The sequence below is a fragment of the Loxodonta africana genome, chromosome 1 (assembly GCF_030014295.1).
Source record: "Loxodonta africana isolate mLoxAfr1 chromosome 1, mLoxAfr1.hap2, whole genome shotgun sequence".
Classification (NCBI taxonomy): Eukaryota; Metazoa; Chordata; class Mammalia; order Proboscidea; family Elephantidae; genus Loxodonta; species Loxodonta africana.
The window spans coordinates 202,553,617-202,579,579 of record NC_087342.1 but is presented as its reverse complement, the minus strand read 5'-3'; the positions used below and the strand labels follow the sequence as shown (position 1 = coordinate 202,579,579).

At 43.1% G+C, this 25,963-nt stretch overlaps 1 protein-coding gene across 1 annotated transcript in view; it reads left to right on the top strand.

Annotated features, from left to right (window-relative positions):
• Nucleotides 1–57: 57 nt before the first annotated feature.
• ALDH8A1 (aldehyde dehydrogenase 8 family member A1) overlaps nt 58–25,963 on the top strand; it is a 46,647-nt gene continuing 20,741 nt past the window's right edge. Inside the window, exons 1-4 of the mRNA XM_003404056.4 lie at nt 58–9,185; nt 14,431–14,578; nt 19,944–20,099; nt 22,862–23,011. Of these exons, the coding sequence (XP_003404104.1) occupies nt 9,048–9,185; nt 14,431–14,578; nt 19,944–20,099; nt 22,862–23,011 (592 nt within the window). The 5' untranslated portion in view covers nt 58–9,047. The remainder of the gene's footprint in view (nt 9,186–14,430; nt 14,579–19,943; nt 20,100–22,861; nt 23,012–25,963) is intronic.

The window sequence follows — 25,963 nt, the reverse complement described above, 5'->3', positions numbered from 1 at the left end:
AATGTTTACAGTTTTCTCTTTTGATTTTCAACTTTACTGCGTACTTTTTAAGGAAGAGTAACTAAATTAATATTTAACCTGTTTTGCGTTGAATAAGGAATGTAACAAGTAAAGTTTTGAAAGCTTAATTTGAAATTGTTGGAAGCTGTTCCTTTGGGAACCACGATATTATTTAAGATGTAAAGCCTATAATAAATATCCTTAGTTCGAGCATAACAGCAAAATGTGTTTTGTTTCTTAGACATTTAAGAGATTTTTTGCCATCGTCGCTAAATGCGACTTGGGGGTTTTGTGGAATCTTTTCCACCTAAGAGTTTCCTGGTCCTTTCACTGAATTCTTGCTTTTTATCCTAACAATCACAAATCAAATGTTGTCCCATTTGATTTTCTTTAACAGTTTTCTTAAATGTTAAAAGTAATATATAAATTTATTTTTGAAAAGGTGGCCCTGTCTCTAGCCCACTTTGTTCTCTCTCTGGGTGGTGGGGAGGTGGTGTTCATCTGTGACCTGGCTGGAACACTGCTGTCGAGGGGTTGGGTGGCTCCCATAGCCAGTCCCACCACCAACCCTCCTGGTTCCTCAGTGGGTAGAGGATTGTTGCAGAGTAGCCTCTCCACCCTTCTGGCTCAGCATTCAGCTATACCTTATAAATTCCATCTTAAAAAACCCACTGGTGGGATTCTTTCCTCAAGCAAATAGGCATGGCCAGAAACCTGGGGCTCGTCTACAAATGCTATACACGGTAGGTGCTGATGATGCAACTCTAAGGCTAGGTCCCTAAGGAGGTGAAGGAGCAGTGCCGGGTCGGAGGGAAGCCTTGAAGCTGTGGACAGTGTAGGGGAAGGTATTTGCCTTCTCCAGCACAGGAACACTGTTCTGGGAATCATAAAAATCAAACCCAAGTAATGGGTATTGAATTGATATTAAAAGGGCCATAAACTATGGAAGCAGCCACTACCACCTAGCTCCACAGTGCCTTGATCGGTTTATATGACTAGATGCTTGGGAGGATCAGACATTAGAATCTGTTAAGGAGCAGTTTTTCTAGGCCAAATGACCAAGGATAACCAGGGAAGGTATACCTGACATAGTAAAAAGAATTGCCAAATGAACTATTTAGAATATTCTGACCCACAATATCTCAGAATGAGTATGAACTTTTTTTTTTTCTTTTCAGAATCTAACAGTGTATCAGACTCCTTTACTCCCAACTCCCAAGAGGCAGCAGATCCGGGAGCTTCTTGATTCCCTAATAAAAACCGCTCTGACCAAAGGGAAGATTATTGAGAGTCGATTTTTACAGGAGGGGTTTTCCTTGGCCAAGGAACAGGCCTTATTATCCAAGATATTTTACAGAGTTTTGCCAAATATATTTGGAATAGAAGAGGCATGGACCCTGTAACGTGGGCTTCTTGGTCCATGCATCTAATTCACCAGGGATAAGGCTACACATTTCATTGCTTATTTCTTCATGTTGGTAGGGAGTCCTGGCCACTCACAGACCACCATTCTGAGATCAGCAAGAAAGGACAGATGCAGAGAGACTTGACCAGTATATGGCTAAACACAGGGACGGCTCTAGGCAGAAGAGCTTCCAGAAAGTCTACATTGACACTCTGCCAAGGTGCTCAGAATGACAAAGCAGAGACAGGGTCTCTCTGAAGTGTGGGACTCAGGGATGACACAAACAGCAATCTTCCAGAAAGAGACTCCATATCAATCATTTTTCATAGCATAACTTTGAGGTATGTTTGTGCTACAATACTTCCTCCTTCTAGGAGTGAAGATGAGAAGGCAGAGTGGGTAAAGGGGAAAGAACAACATCCTGCCATATATGTCGTGGTAGTTATTCCTATAATGATAGCACTTTGATGCCCATCTATTCTACAAGTAGTCCCCAACTTATGATGTTCTGTTCCGACAACTGTCATAAGTTGGTTCTGACACAAGTTGAATATCTTTTTTCTTTTTAAGTTTTTATTATTATTGCCTTTTATTATCAGTATCTTTATAAATCCGATCTTTATTTGTCTTAGGGGGTTAGAAACATTACATATGAACAGGTATATTTTAACACATACATACATACATAACACACAAATCATAAAAATTTACTCCGAGGATGAAGAAGAGTTGGGCGACGTTGGCCTTTTGTCAGCTGCAGTAATAACTATACCTGTGGAAAGTTCTGGATCATCTGGATTATCCCTGGGAATGGGGATGGTGTTTCTAGTCAGAAAATTAGAGTTTTCTGTATGGTCCTTTTCTTTTGTTCCTTATATATTTCGAGGAAACATCTAACTGCTTCCTGAATCTGCCTATCGACTTTTAGCAAAGCAATCAGCGTTTGGATCCATGTTCTCAAGCAACTGAAGCTCCTAATTTAGTTTAGGAAAAACTCCAGCTAATCCTTTCACTAAAATTTTTTGACTTCTTTCTTCCCTCTTCCTCATTCTTTCTTCTTCAACATGTCTTTCCTCTTCAAAATCCATTAAGTCCTGATCTGTCAGTTTCCCTTCCTTGTAATCTATGTGCTGTTCCACATTGCCGATACCAGGTTCTAAATTCAGCATTCTTGTCATATGGACGATTTTTGCACCAATCTCTTCCATCATATTACCCTGATCAAATGCTTGGGGTGTGTTCACATAACTCAGCAATTTTTTCCATATCCTCTGGATGCATTTTCCCATAACTTCGTCCCAGGAAGATGCAATGTTCCAGATACACTGATCATCGTAAGTGTAGTTGGTTTTAACTCGAATACATCATAAGTCAGGAACTACCAGTATTTAATATTTTGAGTAGGAGAGAAAGAATAAAGACAGAGGAGGACATAAGGTCATGGGAAGTGTAAATACTACTCCATCTACATTGCACGTGCAAACAGGCCATGCCTCAAACTTTCAGGCAGCCATTAGACTGCTAGGAATGAGACACACACACCCACTGGCATCAACCACTCTATGGGTACTACATTCACCTGTGACCAAGCCGGATGCACAAGACACTCAGTGTTGGCAAAGTGAAAGCCATTATTATTATTTATAGAAAGGAAATGGTAAACAATAACAGATTCCCAAAGGAGAACCATTTGCCCTTCCCCAAATTAGCCATGTCCGTTCTTATGTGGTTGGGCAGGTGCGCCGTGGTTCAGGCTGGATATGGTATTCATGTCGTCATTGTCTGCTGTTAGCACCATGCTGCTTGGAGGCCCTGCACAGCTCCTGAGGCTTCTACTGTGCTGCTGGGCCTCACTGGCCTCTGCTGCTGGCTCCTACCACACTACTCGGGCCTGTGGGGCTCTCTTGCCACCACACTACCAAGATTCCCACTGCATGGCACATACTTAGGGCTCTCTTGCCCTGCACCAACAAGTGTTACAGCTCTTTTACCTCTGCTGGCAAGCCTTCTGCCCAGAGGCATCTGGCTCCACTCTGCTGTAGGAAGAGCCCTGCATAAGATCACTCGAGGCAGCACCTGCCCAGGGTACACTCAGGCTTCTGCCCTGCCTAGACAAGTGTTACAACTCTTTTAGCTCCCAGCAAGTCCCTGCCAAAGATGCTCAGCTCTCACTCCGTGGTCTTGCAAGCCCACCACTGCTGTCTCTTGCTTGCCATCTTGCGCCGTCTTCAGTGTTACAGCTCTTTTCTGGGTCTGGAAGGTTCTCAGTGCAGGGACTCCGAGTCCAAAGGACGTGCACCACTCCAGACTTTGCCCCTTGAACCTCTGTGGGATTGGCCCTTATATAAGTCTACTCCTTGTCAATTTCAAGGCATAGTCCTCCCAGCAGGACCATGAACTGACTGATCCCCTCAGTAGACCAAAGTCACACAATTTGCATAGTCCGAGACAATCGTTTTGTGGGAGTTACAAGACCGTGGCTAGAAAAGCCATGTAAATGTGATTCGTTGCACCACGAGAAGGATGTTTTACAACTTAATTTCACATATAATGTGATATGGTATTATATAATAGGATATTGGAGAGACTTGAACTCATTTAAAGGCTTAAGGAGCCAGGAGAAAGGGCGAGATGAAGGGTCAAAAGGAGATAATCCAATGGTCAAGGCTCCTGAGGATGCAGAAAGAGAATGGGGTCTCAGGTATTTCTCTGCCTAAATTACCTCCTTGTCTGCCTTTTAACTTCCTCCCTTTCCTTCCTTATCCATCTGAAGTTTCATCCTCTGATCCCTTCACTCCACTAGCACAGAGCTCCTCGTTCCCTGCCCTATGTTTCTCCCAAGCCTACCGCACACCTCCAGGAACGCCCTCATGCACTGCATTGTGATTTCTGTGTGCCACTCTGCCTCCCCTAGTAGAATGTGAGTTCTTCCAGCATTGATGGCCTGTATCATTCAGTAAGGTGCCTGGCATATGGGAGATAATCAATTTGCTCCACTTCCTGGTGCTGCAGCCCACCTGGGTGATTCAGAGCTCCAAAGCACTTATTGTTTGTTGCTGTCAAGTTGGCTCTGAATCAGGGCCACCCCATGTGTGCAGAGTAAAACTGCCCCATAAGGTTTTCAAGTTTGTGACCCTTCAGAAGCAGATTGCCAGTCCTTTCTTCTTAGGCACCTCTGAGTTGGTTAGAATCACCAACCTGTCGGTTAGTGAAGCCCTTTGCCATTTGTGCCACCCAAGACTCCAAAACACTTCAGAGCTCCCTAAATCAGGCATCACCTCACCCTCTTCAGAAAGAACAACTTTTTCCTCTAAGTAAAAGCACCCTATCCCATTCTGGAATATTCTAGAACAACTAGTTCCCTTTGCTTATTAAAAAACCCAAACCCACTGCCGTCGAGTCGATTCCAACTCCTAGTGACCCTATAGGACAGAGTAGAACTGCCCCATAGAGTTTCCAAGGAGCGCCTGACGGATTCGACTTGCTGACCACTTGGTTAGCAGCCATTGCACTTACCCACTACGCCACCAGGGTTTGCATTTAATTAGTATACTTAATACTGTCACATTTATAATTTTTGTCTGTTGATCTCAAGGCCTTGAGTTTCCTACCGTCACTGCAGGACCTGGTACTAAACCCACCCACTGGGGTGTGGTGGGGACAGACGTTGCTGCTAATGGGAGTACACGTCATGGGAAAGAACAATATTCAAGGGGCTTGGCAAGAATTGATCAGAGTCCAGCAGAACGAGCACTGGAGAGCAAGTAGAGCCAGCTAGGAGAATTCAGTAGCAGTTGATACCAAGAGGTACAGAGAGGCAGGTGGCAAGGAGTAGGGTCTTACTGCCTAGCCCCAGATTCAAGATTTTATGTCTCTTCAAGGGAAACAGGCAAGAGAAAGGTTGGTCCCAAGTCTAGAGGGAAGGACTTGGGGTGTGAGGACATGACCAGACTCTCAGTGAGGACTGACACTGCATTCGAAGCCTAGAACTCTCTCCTGCCTGAACTAAGCATTTGCTCCAGAGTCAGGTCTGTGGTTGACCTGCAGGTGGGGGTTAAAGAGCCTCACTGAGGACAGAATAGGCCTGAGAAGCCAGAAACAGGTCACCTGACAGGCCAGGGAGGAAGGGAGGTAAAGGACCCACCACATTATGAAAAACGTACCAGGTCATGCTTGCCCAGCAGGCAGCACAAGAACGTCACTGGAAACAATACCAGTCTGCTCCGTAGCTGGGCTTATCCCTGTGCAAGGAAGTTCTAATGAGCATCCAGCATTTGCCCAGTTTCTAACCCATTTCTCCTGTTACATGGCAGAAAGCTCCTCCCCTGTGATATACATGGAAGTTCCTTCTTTCTAGTGAATGTCTCTTAGTCCCCTAATCGGAGTCCTTTGGGATATTAAGAACTATAAATAGCCAAACATCCAGCTCAGTCAATCAACACTCAGTGTCAATTGCTTCAGTCCTATAGTCAGATTTGTTTTTTTTTTCTCAATAGCTTTGGTGAGATAAATCTTAACTAAGTGGGTTGGGGACAGAGAGGATGACACATTATTTCTGAGCACAAAGCACTTGGGAGAAGGATGGGCTTCTAAGAGTTTCCGAAGGGTCAGAGGCTGCATTCAAGAGCTGGGAGGGAGAAGCCAGGGAGACAGGTGACAAAAGTGTTTAGGCATGGGCTGAGCTCCTCTTAGCCCCAACCTCATTCCTTGGCGCTTTGCTCTGTGGCACTAGGTGGAGATCCGCAAACTGTATTTCCCACACCCTCTTGACAGTTGGCTTTCTGCCAATGGGAGGCATGTCAGAGAGTCTGGAGGGAGAGAGGGGTGAAGAGACCACCTCTGTCTCCAGTCCCTGCCAGTGTCTCTCCAGCCATAGCCCACACACAGCCTCTGGCGGCTCGGCCTTCCCTGAATTAGCCACCTCACATGCCCTCAGAAGTACCAGCACAAACTGGGAGCGTAAACAGAATCACCTTCAAGCTTCTAGCTTCTGGCAGCTCATTTTAGCCTTTTTGTTCCACAGTCTAAATGGTAGCTGCTTTTTGCATTGCTGATATCCAGGTTATTGCAGTAGTTTCTGTAAGCTCTTACAACCTTCCAACACCTATGTAATCATTTCCTTCTCTTTGAAATACCTACCATGATTTTTGTTTTCCCGAACAGACCCTGAATGTATATATTATTGTATTGCTTCATTCATGTATGTATATATTTATTCATATGAGATCAATTTCTAAAAAAATATTGGAAGAGGTTTTCAACAAAATCGTATCAATATGACCAAAATTCAGTTAACATAACTGAGTGAGAGGAGGGAGCCCTTTTCAATAATTTGTTTGTGTTAAATAAAATGAGTAATATTTCTAAAGCATCTGCAGAGGCTTTGAGCTGGTAAGGAGAAAAGACCAGGAAGTTGCTCTTTGTTCAGCAGAGCATCATATCTAATTTCTAGATACTGAGACAGGGGCCTGGGACTTGGTTCCTTAGAGAACGGACAGCCTATTGCCTTGTGTAGGTGATTAGCAAAAATTGTGGCGAACACCTAGAGCAAGACCAAGTAAGAAGGAAGCAGGGAGGATCTAAAGAAGTGAACGGCCAACAAATGACTTCAAACGACCAATGAATTTCGAATATTGATATCTAACATTCAGTTAAATTTTTATTATCTATTAAAGTAGTGTATTAACACAGACTTATCATAACGTATTCAATCAATTTAAAAGTAGAGTCAAAAAGGAAAGAAACCCTTCATTCCTTCCCCTTGATCTACTTAACCATATAGACATCCAAAGGGTTTCATACCATACTTACCCAGTGCCATCGAGTCGATTCCGACTCATTACGACCCTAGAGGACAGGGTAGAACTGCCCCATAGAGTTTCCAAAGAGCCCTGGCGGATTCGAACTGCCGACCCTTTGGTTAGCAGCCGTAGCACTTAACCACTACGCCACCAGGGTTTCATACCATACTTATTCACTAGCATTCTTTTTTTCAGTTAAAAATACATCCTTTTACTGGCTAAGTAATATACCAAATTATGGATGTACCACGATTAATTATAATAGTCACCAAATGATGAACATTTGAACTGTTTAAATTATTTTTTTAATTATTATGAAAAAAACAATGTCCTTGTGACTTATCTTCTTACAGACGAGCAAGTAATTCTGTAGGGGAGATTCCTAGAAGGGGAATTACTAAGCGACCCTATCTATATGACAGAGTAGAACTTTCACATACAGTTTCCAAGGAGCAGCTGGTGGATTTGAACTGCTGACCTTTTCGTTAGCAGCCATAGTTCTTAACCAGCATGCTACCATGGTTTCCAGCCAAAAGTTACCAAAAGAAAGCCCAAACCTGTTGCCATCAAGTCAATTCTGACTCATAGAGATCCTATAGGACAGAGAACTGCCCCATAGAGTTTCCAAGGAGTGCCTGGTGGATTCAAACTGCCAACCTTTTGATTAGCAGCCATAGTTCTTAACCACTAGGCCACCAGGGTTTCCAGCCAAAAGTTAGGCACATTTAAATGTACTGACAAACTGCTCCAAAAAATGTCCCTGTAAACCTTCCCACGAAAGCACATGCTACCCTATGTCCTCACATACAGTTGGGTATTAATCTTTAACACTGCTTTCCAATCTAACTGGTGACACATGGCACCTCTTTGTAATTCACATCCCTTGAGTAACAATGAAGCTGGACCTCCTTCAATACATTCATTGGCCAAGTGTATCCTCTTTTCTGTGAATTCGTTTTTTGTATCCTGTGTTTAATTTTTATATTGGTTGTTCATTTATCTTCCTGATTTGTAAAAATTTCTTACATCCATGGATTTGAATCCCTCTTTGTTATATATGTCACACACATTTTTGGCTTTATCTTCATCTCCATGGCATACCTGGTTTCGAGATGAAGAGTTCTTTGAATTGAAGGCAGCCAAGACAAAGAAGAAGAGATGACGGATGGAAAAAAAGGAGTCCTTCTTCAGTTACTTCTGCGGGGTGAGCAGGCAGTGAAGCATTGAGGCAACAGGGCATGCTTTGGAGACCAAGGGGTTATGGTTCACCCCTTAGTAACTATGTGACCTTGGACAAATTTTTCAACCTTTCAGAGGCTCAATTTCTTCTAGAAAAGAGTGCAAGTGATAATATTTACTTCAAATAGAGTTGTTGTGTGGATTAAATGAGTTGTTATTGTTGCCCTTGAGCTGGCTTCCAGCCGTGACGGCCTTAAGTATTACAGAACAAAACGTTGCCCAGTCCTGCACTATCTACATGTAAAGGACTTGCTTCAGGGACAGACCTTAATAAATAAGCAATGAAAAGTTCACAGTTGAGCCCAATAAAACGATATGTATAGATGGCTTTTGACCATCTGAAAGGGCTATGAACACATATGTTGACATTAGGTTAACATATAATACACTGAAAGTCTACGAGATCTGTGACACCTTTCTTAGTTTTAAAGTTTGGAGATTGGAATTCTCTGAGAGTTTCAGGTCAACTTCCACTGGTCAATGATTTGCAAACGAGGGCACTGGGTTGGCAGAGGAGGAGACTAACTCAGGACTAGAAGAAAAGTATTGGGGGCAACATAACTGAACTATTGTAAAGGTGAAAGGCAGGATTTTTCTTCACTATGGCTGGAACAGAGGCACTTTTGATTCTGGAAAATTTCATAGGTGGAAAATTTTTACCTTGTAACTCATATGTAGATTCTTATGACCCATCTACAGGGGAAGTGTATTGCAGAGTGCCAAATAGTGGAAAAGAAGAGGTGAGTATATTGCCTTTGAGGAAATGGAAATGTATCAAATATATTAAATTTATGTAATATGTTGGTGAATTATGGGTAATTTAACTCTCTAGATGCAAAGGGAATTGGGAAACTGTGTAGAACAGTTAAACATTAGCAGAGGGAAAATTCTAATTCTAGGAAGGCTTATCTGTTACTAGACATGGATGATACATGAAACAAATCTTAGGTTGCTGTATTCAGAAGCAAGCCAGTTATCTAGTCAACCTAATATATAGATGTATGGTCCAGTTTTATGTAATCCATGAACATTTCTAAGGGGGCATCTATATAAAAGTATTATTTGTAAGAGTGACCAATTTTATTAACTGTTCCCTTTTCTCTATCAGAAGCCCTGGTGGCACAGTGGTTAAGAGTTCAGCTGCTAACCAGAAAGTTGGCAGTTTCAGTCCACCGATTGCTTCTTGGAAACTCTACAGGGCAGTTCTACTCTGCCTTATAGGGTCGCTATGAGTTGGAATCGACTCAGGGGTAATGGTTTTTTTGGGGGGGGTTTCTCTATCAAGTGCTGCCTAAATTTACCACTATGTCCCTGGGCTTCAAAAAATATGTTCCTTAGCTAAAACAAAACAGAACACCTCAAGGATTCATTTTAGATTGCTTTCTGAACAATTTCTTGTGTCTTCAAAATAGCCAATACAGCCAGGCAAGGACAGTAAAGTGAAATCAATCATTTGAACAATGAAACTCAAAGTTAAATTCTCACATATTTTTGGAGTTGAATTTAACAGCATCCCTTTTCTTACTCAAAATGCTACCTGGCACATACTTTTTAAAATAGTGATTTAGAATTTTGTTTGGAAAATTTTGTAAAATATTTGAGATATGTTGGATATACTAATCAATTACTGCATTGAGAATGTTAACATATCTGTTGTGACACATGTGGCTGATGGATGCATAGTCATCTCATGTCTAATGGATTATATTCTTTGTAAGGTGCAAATAACTAAATTATTTAAAGTAAAATTGTAGCCTTCATATATAAATGTATATTATAGGCAAAGTTGTTTTTTTTTTTTTAAACAACTAAACCATTATTTCTGTATGGTTAATGAAATTTTAAATCTGCCTTGCTTTAGAAAACCTTTAAACTTATGGATTGATTTTTTTTTGGGCGGGGGGCAAATATTACCTAACTTATGGGTTGAACTATAACCAGCAATTCTACTTTGCTTCAAGTGACCCGAGATGAATGTGAGAAATTCAGCTTCATGTTTTCCAATCCTCCTTCTCTCTAAACGTTCTCCAAAGTGAAGTTAAAAGTTGCAAATATACCAAATTCAGCTGAAATGTTTTCAGCAGCTAATGGCTTTGCCTTTTCAGAAAACAGAATTAAGTATGGATGCACCTGCTAAGAGAGTAATAGATACTCTGGATTTCCCAGCAATCCAACTTTCAAATATCCTTTCTGAGCCCCATAAGTCCCAAATTTGAAAAAATACAGCCATTACACAAACTACAAGTCTCATTTACCAAAAAGTCACTCACAGGAAATGCTACCAATGCTGTTAAGAGTGGTTCTCATTCATTCAGCTTTTGCTTTGTGTTTTACCAAGTCCTTTAACATGGATTGTCCCAAGTGGTGGGTCTAACAACCTGTGAATTAGACGCAGTTATCGCCCTTATTTTATAGAGAAGAGTGTGCAAATACACGTCTCTCTGATACTTAGATCAACGGTGACACACACACACACACACACACACACACACACAGAGCATTTGTTGTTGCATTTGCATGATACCATCACTGTCAAAAGCAGAGATGGGAGTCAGACTGTTCAGCGCCAAAGAGCAGCGCCATCACTTAGTGGCTATGGCCTTGGCTTAGAGCTGAACCTCTTCATGCTTCAACCTTCTCATCTATAAAATGGAAATAATAATAATACCCACTTCATAATACTGTTGTGAGGATCCAGCAGACTGAGTTCAAGAGATTTCAGGGTTGAACAAGGAAAAATATATGACCACGAGATGGCAGTATTGTAAAGCAAGCTATTTATTGGGCCCGGTTTTGACAGGCTTTGCTTGAGAAAATCCCTCACAGCAGGAGACCTTCCAAAGGCAATTGGTTCCCCAGAAGGGGAAGAGGGCAAGGGAACTCAAGTGGGAGAGTGGGGATATGATGCGGGGTGTTTAGATGGTAGACCTAAGACATGCAACATAAGACAGTTTAGAAAATAGGAAAGAGGTTTACTTGTGTTGTATTGACTATGCTAAGGCATTCAACTGTGTGGGTCATAACAAATTATGGATAACATTGTGGAGGTTGAGAATTCCAGAACACTTAATTATGCTCATGAGGAATTTGTACATAGATCAAGAGGCAGTCATTTGAACAGAACAAGTGTTTAAAGTCAGAAAAGTTGTGTGTCAGGGTTGTATCCTTTCACCATACCTACTCAATCTGTAAACTGAGCAAATAATCTGAGAAGCTGGACTATACGAAGAAGAACGGGGCATCGGGATTGGAGTAATACTTATTAACAATCTGCATTATGCAGATAACACAACCTTGCTTGCTGAAAGTGAAGAGGACTTGAAGCACTTACTGATGAAGATCAAAGACCACAGCCTTCAGTATAGATTATACCTCAACATAAAGAAAACAAAAATCCTCACAACTGGACCAACAAGCAGCATCATGACAAATGGAGAAAAGATTGAAGTTGTCAAGGATGTCATTTTACTCGGATCCACAATCAATACCCATGGAAGCAGCAGTCAAGAAATCAAAAGATGACTTGCATTGGGGAAATCTGCTGTAAAAGACCTCTTTAAAGTGTTGAAGAGCAAAGATGTCACCTTGAGGATTAAGGTGCGCCTGACCCAAGCCATGGAGTTTTCAATCGCCATGGGAAAGCTGGATAATGAATAAGAAAGACTGAAGAATTGACAGCTTTGAACTGTGGTGTTGGCAAATAATATTGAATACACACCATGGACTGCCAAAAGAACGAACAAATCTGTCTTGGAAGAAGTACAACCAGAACACTCCTTAGAAGCAAGGATGGCAAGACTCTGTCTCTCACGTACTTCAGACATGTTGTCAGGAGGGATCAGTCCCTGGAGAAGGACAGCATTCTTGGTAGAGGGTCAGCAAAGAAGAGGAAGACCCTCAACGAGGTAGACTGACAAAGTGGCTACAACAATGGCCACAAGCATAGCAACAATTGCGAGCATGGCGCAGGACTGGACAGCATTTCGTTCTGTTATGCATAGGGTCGCTATGAGTGAGAACCAACTCGACAGCACCTAACAAGTACAACAGAAAATAGGAGCTGACTTGTGTTTTCTGCGGAGCAAAAAGATTCGATTTTTCACATTGACTGCTGCCTTCCTCTTGTTGTCCAGCAGCAGACTTCCCGTGGCTGCAGTTTATGGTGGGGCTTACAGAGGCCCATGTCACGGATTGCATTGTGTCCCCCCAAAATGTCAACTTGGCTATATCATGATTCCCAGTATTGTATGCTTGTCTACCATTTTGTCATCTGATGTGATTTTCCTACGTGTTGTAAATCCTAACGCTATGATGTAAAGCGATGGATTAGTGGCAGTTATATTGATGAGATCTACAAGATTAGACAGTGTCTTAAGCCAATCTCTTTGGAAATGTAAAAGAGAGAAGCTAGCAGAGGGACAGGGGGATCTCATACCACCAAGAAAGCAGTGCCAGGAGCAGAGCGTTTGCTTTGGACCCGGGGTCCTTGTGCTGAGAAGCTCCTCGACCACACAAAGATTGATGACAAGGACCTTGCTCCAGAGCTGGCAGAGAGAGAAAGCCTTCCTCTGGAGCTGACACCCTGAATTTGGACTTGTAGCCTACTAGACTGTGAGAAAATAAACTTAATGTTTATTAAAGTCATCCACTTATGGTATTTCTGTTATAGCAGCACTAGATGACTAAGGCAACCTACATTTCCTTCCTTATCCTGCCTGCAAGTGCACATTAGAGATTCATTTTTTGAGGTGAAGCCACCATCTTTCCAGAAATTTCTAACTGAGATGAACATCATTTCATATTTCACTTCAGCTCAGCTGAAAGTGACTTTGTGACATGAGGAAAACAAAGATGGGGTGTAGATCAGGTGTGCATGAGAGGGGTAGCCTAGGCTCAGGAGGCCGAATTATTGTCAGATCATGTGGTATAAGAAAGATGTCCAAGGCTGCCTGAAGGCAGTGAAAAGGATCCTGAGCCTGGGCCCAGTGATGGAAGAGAGCTCTAAGTGATAATTAATGTTGGTCATGCATGTGGGAGGCTACGGATTTGCTATCTCTGGAAAAAGCATTGCTTAGAAATTGCCTGAGAGAGAAGAAAGACAGAAGGGGACCTGAAAATTATTTTGCCGAGATCACATTTTGCCATGAGCTGGTCCTGCTCATACCTTCCCGTATATTGTCTGCTTTTTTGGATTTAACTCTAAAACCGGGTCCACAGTAATCTGTCCAAGCACAGCACCCTCCTCTCCAACAGAGACTGCATCCATTGGGCAGAGCCAGGCAAGGGCAGGGCAGTGGCAGAGGCTCCAGTTATGCCATAGCAGGCCAGCTTGTGGTCTTGGGAGCCACAGAGATCCTGGTTCAAATCCTGATTCTACCAGTTACTAGCTATGTGATCTCTGGCAAGTTACTTGAGCTTTCTGTGCCTCAATTTTCTCATCTGTAAAATGGGCGAATCAATACTAATGCTACGGAATTTTAAAAGGGTTTAAGTGAAATAATTTATGTGAAGTTTAGCATATCTCTTTTTATAAAAATTAGTCATTAAATGACTAATAAAGTTAGTCATTCCAAGTGGGAATGACAGTCCAAGGATGTGATTTCACACAAAATTTTAGACTTTCCCAGGTATGTCAGAGGTGTGTTAAGAGGTTTAGAGATTTCTGCACACCTAGATTAAGCTCCCTTTCCCATACGATATTCAGAAGCCAGTGAGATATTTTTAAATGATTGAAAATATACATCTGTTAAAATGAAAATTGCTTCTTTCTGATGATTTGCTTGCCACATTCTGAACACAGTTGAAACAGGACATTTTTCTTTGTTTTTGTGGTGCCTCTGCTTTGCCGGTGATTTAAATACCTGTGTGTTCTGCTTTGTGGGTAACTCAGCACAGAAGAGTGTCGAGTATTTGAAATAACGCAGAAAAAAATTAGGCACGTATGGACCTGTGGATTCTGAACTCTCTTCTGTTTGTTCCTCAAAGATCGAAGCCGCGGTGGAGGCTGCCAGAGAAGCCTTTCCAGGTTGGTCAGCCCGGAGCCCCCAGGAGCGCTCACAGGTCCTGACCCGGCTGGCGGATTTGCTGGAACAGTCCCTGGAGGAGTTCGCCCAGGCAGAGTCCAAAGACCAAGGTGAGCGCCACTCGTCCATCTGTAAGGTGTCTGGGCCGGGACTTTCCTATCTTCCATTCTCTCTCTGGCAGAGATGGTTTGAGTTCAGGTGTCGCTTTCTGTTTTATGAAAAGCAGAATACATTACTCAGATATTGGTGATTAATGCCCTCATTCCATTAGTTTGCCAGACAATCTCTCGCTTCTGAACCTTAAAGGATGGGACTCAGGTTCATATTTCCTGCCTCTGGACTGTTTCAGAGGCCCCTTCATTGGTGCCCCTCTCGAGACTAAGGCTTTCTTCCCCACCCTCCTTTTCTGCCACCCCAAGGTATCGCATCAGCCCCTGGAGGGTAAGTCCTGCCTCATCACAAACAGGTAGAGAAGGCAGCTCCTGCATGGTAGGATTTGTAGAAGGTTAAGGGGCCTTTCCTGCTCCACTAAGCACTGATCACCATCCTGCAGGGAAGCTGAGCTCCTGCCAGCAGAGAGCCATTCTTTCTGGTTCCTACTTGGAGTCCACGGAGTCCTGTATATCTCACTGAGGCATGGCTTATCAGGAGATTTCGCTACCTGGCCCCCAGAAGACCAGGGCTGTGGCATGTAGGAGGGAGGGATTCTGCCTCGCAGCCCAACTGCCCTGCCTGCGGCTTTTGTGTTATACACATTGTTATTGTTGTTAGGTGCCATCAAGTCAGTTCATAGTGACCCTATGTACAACAGAACCAAACTCTGCCCGGTCCTGCACCATCCTCACAGTCATTGCTATGCTTGAGTCCATCAATTCAGCCACTGTGTCAATTCATCTCATTGCAGGCCTTCCTCTTTTTCACTGACCCTCTACTTTACCAAGCACATTGTTCTCCTCTAGAGACTGGTCCTGATAACATGTCCAAAGTATGTGAGACAAAGTCTCGTCATCCTTGCTTCTAAGGAACACTCTGGCTGTACTTCTTCCAAGACAGATTTGTTTGTTCTTCTGGCAGTACATTGTTTATTCAATATTCTTCACCAACACCATAATTCAAAAGTGTCAGTTCTTCTTTGGTCTCCCATATTCATTGTTCAGCTTTTGCATGAATATGAGACAATTGAAAACACCATGCCCTGGTCTTCAAGGTCACATCTTTGCTTTTTAATACTTTAAAGAAGTCCTTTTCAGCAGATTTGCTCCATGCAATACATTGTTTAAATTCTTGACTGCTGCTTTCATGGGCATTGATTGTGGAGCCAAGTAAAATGAAATCCTTGAGAACTTGAATATTTTCTTCAATATTTACTTGGATTATATACACAGGCAGTCTATTTTAAGCTTTTGGCACAAGGAGGATACTTCAGAATTCCAAGGTAGATAGTTGAGAGATGATCTCAATCCCAAATATGTTAATGGACACCATTTTGATGTCAGGGATTGGGTGTGGCTACTGCTATAATAAGGGTGGTGAGAAGATAGGATTAGCAGACATTAGGGATGAAAAGGGACCATATAGCCCTCCTCCCTTGGTTTCCAGATGAGGAAACAGAGGCTCAGAGCGCTTCTGGGGTATACAGCCAATTGGGATCATCCCACTGCTATGTCTGTGTCAATGTGCTGCTCCTTCAGGCCCAACCATGCAGAGTCCTATCTCAGATGCAGGCTCTCTAAGCACGCTGGAGTCCAGGTGTTGGGATAGGAAAGCTCCCAAGGCCTGTGGGCACCAGGAAACTTACCAAGTGACTTGCTGCATTTAAATGCAACGCTTTTACAAGGAACATCAGTAGTCTCCTAAGAAGCCATCCTGTAAGAATCTCAAGTATGGGCCCAAGTATAATTATGGATGTGAATCATAGGAGAAATTGCGAAGTGGAAATGGCACTAGAATAGACATTAGGTGGTCTGGTTCTAGTCCTGGTTCTTCTACTAACAAGCTGTGTGACCTTAAGTGAACAACTTCATATTTCTGATTTCTTAGCTACTAGATTACCTGTAAGAAGTAGTAATACAATGGCGAGACTGCAGCTTACATACTTTGGACATGTTGTCAGGAAGGATCAGTCCCTGGAGAAGGACATCATGCTTGATAAAGTCAGGGTCAGCAGAAAAAAGGAAGACCCTCAGCGAGAGGGATTGACACAGTGGCTTCAACAATGGGCTCAAGCATAACAATGATTGTAAGGATGGCAAAGGACCAGGCAGTGTTTTGTTCTGTTGTGCATAGGGTCGCTATGAGTCAGGATTCATTCAACAGCACCTAACAAGAACAATGACAGAATACAAGGAGCCCTGGTGGCACAATGGTTAAGCACTCGGCTGCTAACAAAATGGTCGCCGGTTCAAACCCCGTGGTCGTTCCACAGGAAAAAAGACCTGGTGATCTGCTCCCGTAGACGTTGTTGTTGTTGTTGTCAGGTGCCATCGAGTCAGTTCTGACTCATAGCGACCCTATGCACAACAGAACTGAACACTGCCCAGTCCTGCGCCATCCTTACAATTGTTGTTATGCTTCAGCTCATTGTTGCAGCCACTGTGTCAATCCACTTCGTTGACGGTCTTCTTCTTTTCCACTGACCCTGTACTTTGCCAAGCATGATGTCCTTCTCCAGGGACTGATCCCTCCTGATAACATGTCCAAAGTATGTAAGAGGCAGTCTCGCCATCCTTGCTTCTAAGGAGCATTCTGGTTGTACTTCTTCTAAGACAGACTTGTTCATTCTTTTGGCAGTCCATGGTATATTCAATATTCTTCGCCAACGCCACAATTCAAAGGCATCAATTTTTCTTTGATCTTCCTTATTCATTGTCCAGCTCTCACATGCATATGATGCGATTGAAAATACCACGTCTTGGGTCAGGCGCACCTTAGTCTTCAAGGTGACATCTTTGCTTTTCAACACTTTCAAGAGGTCCTTTGCAGCAGATTTACCCAATGCAATGCATCTTTTGATTTCCTGACTGCTGCTTCCATGGGTGTTGACTGTGGATCCAAGTAAAATGAAATCCTTGACAACTTCCATCTTTTCTCCATTTATCATGATGTTGCTCACTGGTCCAGTTGTGAGGATTTTTTGTTTTCTTTATATTGAGGTGCAATCCATACTGAAGGCCGTGGTCTTTGATCTTCATTAGTGTTTCAAGTCCTCTTCACTTTCAGCAAGCAAGGTTGTGTCATCTGCATAACACAGGTTGTTAATGAGTCTTCCTCCAATCCTGCTGCCCCGTTCTTCTTCATATAGTCCAACTTCTCAGATTATTTGCTCAGCATACAGATTGAATAGGTATGGTGAAAGAATACAACCCTGACACACACCTTTCCTGACTTTAAACCAATCAATATCCCCTTGTTCTGTATGAACAACTGCCTCTTGATCTATGTAAAGGTTCCTCATGAGCACAATTAAGTGTTCTGGAATTCCCATTCTTCGCAGTGTTATCCGTAGTTTGTTATGATCCACACAGTCGAATGCCTTTGCATAGTCAATAAAACACAAATAAACATCTTTCTGGTATTCTCTGCTTTCAGCCAGGATCCATCTGACATCAGCAATGATATCCCTGGCTCCACATCCTCTTCTGAAACCAGCCTGAATTTCTGGCAGTTCCCTGTCGATACGCTGCTGCAGCCGTAGAGATTACAGTCTAGGAAACCCAAGGTGGCAGTTCTACTCTGTCCTATAGGGTCACTATGAGTCAACTCGATGGTACACTTCACTGCCAACAACAACATAGTACTTAGTTTCTGAGCAAGAGCCAGAGTCATGGATTTTGTACCTTCATAGTCTCAGAGTTTGGTTTTGGTGGGTTCTGTAGGAGTTAACGGAGCTCTGGTGGCGCAGTGGTTAAGAGCTCAGCCGCTAACCAAAAGGTTGACAGCTCGAATCCACCAGCTGCTCCTTGGTAACTCTATGGGGCAGTTCTACTCTGTGCTATAGGGTCGCTATGAGTCGGAATCGACTCGATGGCAATGGGTTTGGGGTTTTTTTTTTTTTTGGTAGGAGTTAACTGCTGCTTTCTAACAAATCTTCCCCAAACTCAGTGGCTGAGAACAAAAATCACTGTTTATTACTCTTACATCTGGAGTCGCTGGAGGATGGGCTTGGTGAGGAAGCTCAAGTGGACTCTGCTCCACACATCTCTCATCTTCCTCCTGGGCCTGCAGACTAGCCCGGGCATATTCCTCTCACCGCAATGGTACAGGTGGAAAGCAAAAACACACGAGGCCTCTTAAGGCCTAGGCTTGGAACTGGCACACTCCAGACTCATTCCAATGGCCAAGGCCAGTCACATGGCTGAACCCAAAGTAGAGGGGCAGGGAAATATACTTTGTCCCATTGGTGGGAGGAACTGAAAAGATGCATGACAAAGAACATAGGCATGGGGAGAGGTGTAGAACTGGAGCTGATAATGCCCTCTTCCACAGGTTCTATAATGCTCTGTAGAGAATGTCAAAGCAATGTTAACTTGAAGACCAGTTAGGCAGTCAAGTTATTTAGAGAAATACTTGATGTCGGTTACTATCCCACTCCCAATTTTTAAAACTCCTTCCCAGAGGTCGGAGTAATAGAGTCAACGTCTGTAAATCTTTGTAATCTATCTGTTAGTTAGAAAAAGCCAAAAACCCGCTGCCGTCGCGTCTATTCTGACTCACGGTGATCCAAAATCTTTAAAAAATCACGCTTGCTATAAACCAATCTAAAGTTAGGAAATTGTCTTACTCTAAGGCCTTTCAAAGAAAATGTTTCCTTTACTGGTGCTCCTGACACTGCAAAGTCCACCTGCATCATTAAAGATAACTCAGTAACAGTCCAGGTCAGCTGGTGTTTCTCTCTCTATTCAAACCAGGAGCTAGGGAATGCATGGGGCCTGGCGTGGCCCACGTGGTGAGACCCACGGCATCCCGTGCTAGGGAGCCCCCATCAGTCTCTGCCATATGCCCATCTGAATGGCTCCTCAATGTGTTTGGATGACCTTTAATAAACATCACATATTTATAAAAGTGTGTCTTTGTGAGGTACAAATACAGCTGCCTTAACACCCTTGTTTCAATCCCTTTGTAGCACTTAGAAAGCCTAGGGATTTTGAATTGAAAGCGCTTGCGTGGAGAAAGCGGCAGCATCTGGTATATTCATGATTGTAACCAGGGATTCTTTTCAGTTCACAATGCAAAGATTATTTGACTTATCTTTAACCCCATACTTTATTTTATAGCCTTAGACCTAATTATTTCAGAGTTTTATCAAACCATGACCAAGTTTTCCATAGTCAAGGAGTGCCTGCCACAAGCTGGAAGGAACCAAGGATATCTGAGTGTGAGTTGGGATATATGTGTGGTAAATGTGATGGACATAGTGTCTCACTAACTCTGTGGTGGAATACACCCCTGGTGCTTTGTATTGTTTACTTCTTCCAGGGAAAACCGTAACACTAGCGAGGACCATGGACATTCCCCGGTCTGTACAGAACTTCCGGTTCTTTGCTTCCTCCATCCTTCACCACACGTCAGAGTGCACGCAGATGGACCACGTGGGCTGTCTGCACTATACGGTGCGGACCCCCGTGGGGATTGGTAGGTGCTGTTCACGGAAAGCCTGGATTGCAATTACACACAGAGAGGCTCAGCAAATTCCTGTTGAATTGATCTAAAGGAACAGATTAAGGAAAAGGAAAGAACAAACTTTTCTACTTTTACTAAAAATTAATTGGCCCCCCAAATCTATTTCTAGTTTATTTTCTTTGTAACAAATTCCCTACTTATTCCTGGAATATTGTTCTTGGAAAATCATAGGAAAAAAGAATGACGGTGAGAGTAAAGTCACATACAAGGATTTTTGTGCTCTCTGTAATAATAATAATAATAAAAAATTTCTAGACAGGTAGTGAAGCCGTCAGCTATAGGCTCTTGTCAAGCAGACTAGCGAATTGAAGTCAACCACAGGCAAGGTTGGAAGAACAGAAAGGCTTATTCACTGTTTGCAAACTAGGAGCCAGGCAGGGTTTGGTGACCTAAGGCTGCCAGCTCCCTGAACCAGGCCAGATTTGCTCCTTTTATAGGGAGTGACACACATAGGTATGAACAGCGAGGGGAGGATCTTCAGTCTTGTGATGTGTTTGCAGTCCGCTTAATTTTAGCCAATGCGTTTTTGCGCAGTGCTCTAAAAATACTGCACGGAGCCCTGAAAAAATAGTGACAGCTCAGGACCGCCACCCCAGGAAGGTCATAGAGTGGGTAGATTGGGAGTCAGCCAGCCTGCGCCTCCAGCTAGGAGAAGACAAGAAAAAACCTGGGGATTTGACCAATCACAGTGAAGTGCTATAAAAGTTGTAACAAAATGTAGCAAGAGCACTTTTCTGGAAAAACAACTATTATGGGATTGTTAATAACACTTTCATGACTGCCTGCTTCAGGAAGGAATGAGCTCAAGGATTCTGGAAATGTGTGGAGGCATGTTACTCGAAGTTGTGCTTCAGTATTCTTATTTGAAAAGCCAGAATGATAGTTTAATTTTATTATATATATTTTTGTATGAACTAAAAACATTAGTAAGCGTAGCACTTAGAACAGTGCCAGGCATGTGGTAAATAAGCTTTCACTATGAATTATCTAAGGAGTCTTGGTGGTGTAATGGTTAAGCACTCAGCTGCTAGCTGTTGGAACCCGCCAGCCACACAGTAGGAGAAAACACCTGGTGATTTGCTCCTGTAAAGATTACAGCCTAGGAAACCTTAGGGGGCAATTCTGCTCTGTCCTGTAGGGTCACTATGAGTTGGAATGACTTCTCAGCACACGACAACAACAACGCGAGTATCTACCTCCTCATTTATTTATTTGCCTTTTGTCCTTTTGGGGACATGATATATTGACAATGACTAAAACCATCCAGTAGATGTCACATTTTCTCTGAGAAAAAAATCCCAACGATCCATGTTTTACTAGTTACATTTTATGCTAGGATAAGAAAATACAAGTTAAAAAGAAAGAAAACGGGACATTTTACTGCTTTGATCCTTTGAACCCTTTCGAAGTCATATTCGTAAGGCATTATGGAAAGTGAAGCCTCCTCCCAAGAAGTGTTGTAATGGGTTATGCTGAAAACAGATTCTGTTAGCCCCTAAAGAACAGGTTTTTTCAATGGAAAATTTAATGATATAACATATTTGCTTACTTTCGTAGCACAGGCTTGAAGGAAGAGTATAAAATGAGGTGAATTCATTTCCTTATTCATAAGGTAGATTTTATTTTTGCATGTTTTACGTCATCGAGCCTAGGAAGTTTCAGAATATTGCATGGAGACACACTCTAGACGTTGGCCATGTTGTTTGCCCAGCAAACCTACCTGGTCAGGATACAGATGAGAATCTAGAGAAAATTGTTTAAAACACACACACGCACATAACAAAAACCCTTTGGCTAGCCAAAATGGATTTCACTGGGCTCTCAAAAGGAACACTCAGAACCTATTTGCTCTTATTTATTTTACAAATCTAAAACGCTTGAGATTTGTGTCTCAATTCTCAGGGCAGATTGTCCAGTAGGCAAGGTAAGCACGGTGCTTATCTTGCTTACCAGATCATCTGTGATGAACAATTTCAGTTTTTCACCACATGAAAGATTCTGCTTCTAGGTATGACTGGCATCTGTCTCTCTCCCAACCTCACAGCACCTTCCTACAGAATCAAAGCCTCTTTTCAAATTTACAGTCCTGACAGGGATGGATTACCCAATGGGCAAGGTAAGCACGGGCTTGTTTGTGCTTACTTCCTAATCTGTAGTGAACAATTTCACTTTTTTTTTTTTAACCAGATGTGATGAAAAAACATGCGAAATTGTTCAGTATAGACTAGAAATAAGCACAGTAAGTCTCTGCTTACCTTACTTATTGGGTAATCTGCCCCTGATCCACAACAGATTAAGAACAGAGGTGGGGAAACTTGTGAGAAGAAGTAGCAGCTGGACAGTTGGGTAACAGGAGGGAAAAATAAAAAAAATTAAAAAAAAGAAAGAAAGAACTATAAAGATTAGTCTGTAAATCCCCAAAAGTATTGCATTTTGGGTTCTTTCAGCCACAGAATTTGTATTGCTGCTGTTCGTAATTATATTTGGAAGCCATTCAGAAAAGAATAAATTGTGTTGATCATATGCTACTTTAAAAGGTACAGGTGCTTGCAATGTATTTTAGAATTATTTCCCTGAAGTTAGCCACCAGCAGCAAAGCTCTGTGTTTTAGAAGAGTAAGCAGGAGTTTCATGTGGCAATTCTGCTTTAGTGATCCCATTTGGCCAGGCTGCCTTAATAATCTCATTTGGCTGTGCTTCTCTCCTGGTTTTCAGCTGGCCTGATCAGTCCTTGGAATTTACCACTCTATTTGCTGACCTGGAAGATAGCGCCGGCGATTGCTGCTGGGAACACTGTGATAGCCAAGCCCAGTGAGCTGACTTCAGTGACCGCGTGGATGTTGTGCAAACTCCTGCCTAAAGCAGGTGATTCGGTGTGGAAGGGTGGGGGAGGCACGGGGTTGGCTTTGGGGTTGTAAGTTTTGTAGGCTTCAGCCCCATTAGTGTCACCAACTTCTGGAAAGTCAGAGCAAAGTTATTTTGGATAGAAACCGTCTGCTCAACAGGAAAATCGATTCCAGGGATATCTTTGGTTTTTTTCTCCCTGATCTTTTCCTGGGAAACCCCTCGTGTCCACAGGGTCCCCCCACACTGCTTCCTCTGTTCAGCTCTGCGTGAACTGTCCCACTCCACAGGGCTGTCGGCTGACGTACAAGGCTAGCATAGTAGTAATGCAGTGATAGGCTTAAGAGCCTCCGTGTGGTGTAAGTGGCCAACAAGCTTGGCTGCTAACTGAAAGGTTGGAAGTTCAAGCCCACCCAGAGGCACCTCAGAACAAAGGCCTGGTGATCTACTTCTGAAAAATCAGCCATTGAAAACTCTATGGAGCACAGTTCTACTTTGACACATATGGGATCACCAGGAGTTGGAACTGACTCAATGACGATAATTACTTTTTGTTTTGTTGATAGGGTTAAAGAGCCCAGATCAAATCAGACACCAGCCTGCTGCATATATTTTCTTCAATTGTCCATGTAAATCTTACGTTTGAGCTAAGTTAATTTTGATGAAAATAAGAATATTGCTAGATACTTCTATGGTTTATATAAATATTTAACGTCTAATAGAAATAACTGATTTTCAAGAGATTTGAATGTACACTTACTCAGTTTTCCCTGCATTTGAACCCACTTCTCAGAAGCAGATATAGTCTGGCCTCTGCTCAGCACGTGAAGGACCACACTTTAGCTCCTTGTCCTCTTTTTGCTAATAGTTTAATGGCCACACTTGAGGTACGTTCCTGGTTCAGTTCTGGGTGTAACTCAGTACAGGCACAGCCTGACAGGCACAAGTGTTCCAAGGTAGCAGACAGGACCCACCAGTATGTAAACCATGAGAAGGCCCCTTGTTTTTGGGTCTTTTGCTTGTATCTCCACATATCCCTGGGTGGGGAACAGACTGTGTCAACCTCTCCTGAGACAAGTGAAGTCCACAGAGAAGACACTGCTGAACTCACCCATACGCATAGAATGAGCCGTGCTAAGAGCTCCATCTCTTGCCCTTCTGGATCCTTTTCATCTGCCTTCCCGAGAGGCTAAACATACATGTTGACCTCTGGAAATGTTTAGTTGATTCTCTAAGCCAGGGTCTAGATAACCGGTTAAAACCATGCCTGTTTAGGGAAGGCCTTGGGCCTTAAATCATACCAAACCAAAGCTGTTGCTGTCGTGTCGATTCTGACTCATTGTGACCCTATGTGACAGTAGAACTGTCCCATAGGGTTTGCAAGGAGCGGCTGGTGGATTCAAACTGCTGATCTTTTGGTTAGCAGCCAAGCTCTTAACCACTGCATGACCAGGGCTCCCCTTAGTCCTTATGACCCTTGTATAGCTGCTCCTCTCCCTCGTATCATGAGTGATTGAGTGGCACTCCCAGCCTAGGTCTCATGAATGAGGCCTTCCAGCCTCGGCCTTTGGGATGACCTGTGGATAAAGAAGGCTTCTGGAGCGTGTGTGCTGTGAATGTGTCCATCTTGTCCATGTGCCAGAATGTGCCAGCCCTCCTTCACAAAAGCGACCACATTCCAAATTCATTCTTGGCAGAATTGAGTCTCTCATATCTGTAAAGGTCAGAGGCGTTTCTTCTCTGCCTGGTGACTATAGCTGCCCAGAGTGGGACAGGAGTAGGTCTCAGGCTTGACGTTGACCTCATGTCAGGGAGGGGTGCATGGAGGCGGGGGCAGCGCCACGCAGCCGTGGTCCCATGAACACTTCCCTAAAATCAAACATGTCTTGGTCTGTGAGCTTTATCCTTCATAACCACCCTCTCCTTTCATATACCCCCAACTTGGTCCGCAAGAAAGTTCCAAGTTTCCGTCTCTTTGTACAGCATTGATCTTATTTCTTGTGAGCTAATAAGCTTATTGAAGTCCCTGGATGGTGCAAATGATTCATGTGCTTGGCTTCTAACCGAAAGGTTGGAGGTTTGAGTCCACCATGAGGTACCTTGGAAGAATGGCCTGGTGATCTGTTTCCAAAGAATCAATCATTGAAAACCCTGTGGAGCACAGTTCTACTCTGGGCACAGATCGACTCAATGGCAGCTGGTTTTTAATAAGCTTTATTATACTGAGACAGCTTTAACCCCTCCCTCCTTCCCTCCTTCCTGGACTGGCATTGCCAAGCTTGCCTCCTCTGACGAACATACAGAGCGTCAAGCTCAAACTGCTCCTCTCTCAAGCGCTCCGTTTCTCCCCTGGGGCTGAGAGGAGAATGGATCACGTACACACAGTCCTGCTTTAGAGCAGTAAAGCTAAGTATTACAAGAAAAAACAAACAAACAAACAAAAATAAACTCAATACGTTTTGGATGTTTAAAGAGCTAGTGTCTTGAGTCCTGTGTGTTCAAACAGACTTGATGGATGACCTTTCCCCTGAAATAAAATCAATTTAAAAAGCACACAGCAAATGCCTCTTTGGGAGTCCTAGAATATTCATGTTTTCCTCGTGGGGATGCCAAATGTTTGCCCTCCTTTCTGGAGTGTCCACTGGCTGTGGTTTTCTGGCCCTTCCCATTAGTTTTTGTTCTGCTCTATTTCAGTTTGAAATCTGACTTGTTGCCCTCTTGCCAAGCCCCAGCATTTGAGGTACCACTTTCCCTTTGTCACCTGTTAGCCACCTACCTCCAATTTTTGCAGATTTGTCATTTCCAGTTAAATTGCCTGCCTTCTCTTATAACCAGGGCCTCTTAGCAGTACGTACCTGTTGCTGCTGAGCAGGCTTCGACTCATGGTGCTCCCATGTGTGTCAGGGTAGAACTGTGCTCCCTGGGGTTTTCATCATTGAGTTTTTGGAAGCAGATCACCAGGCCTTTGGTCCA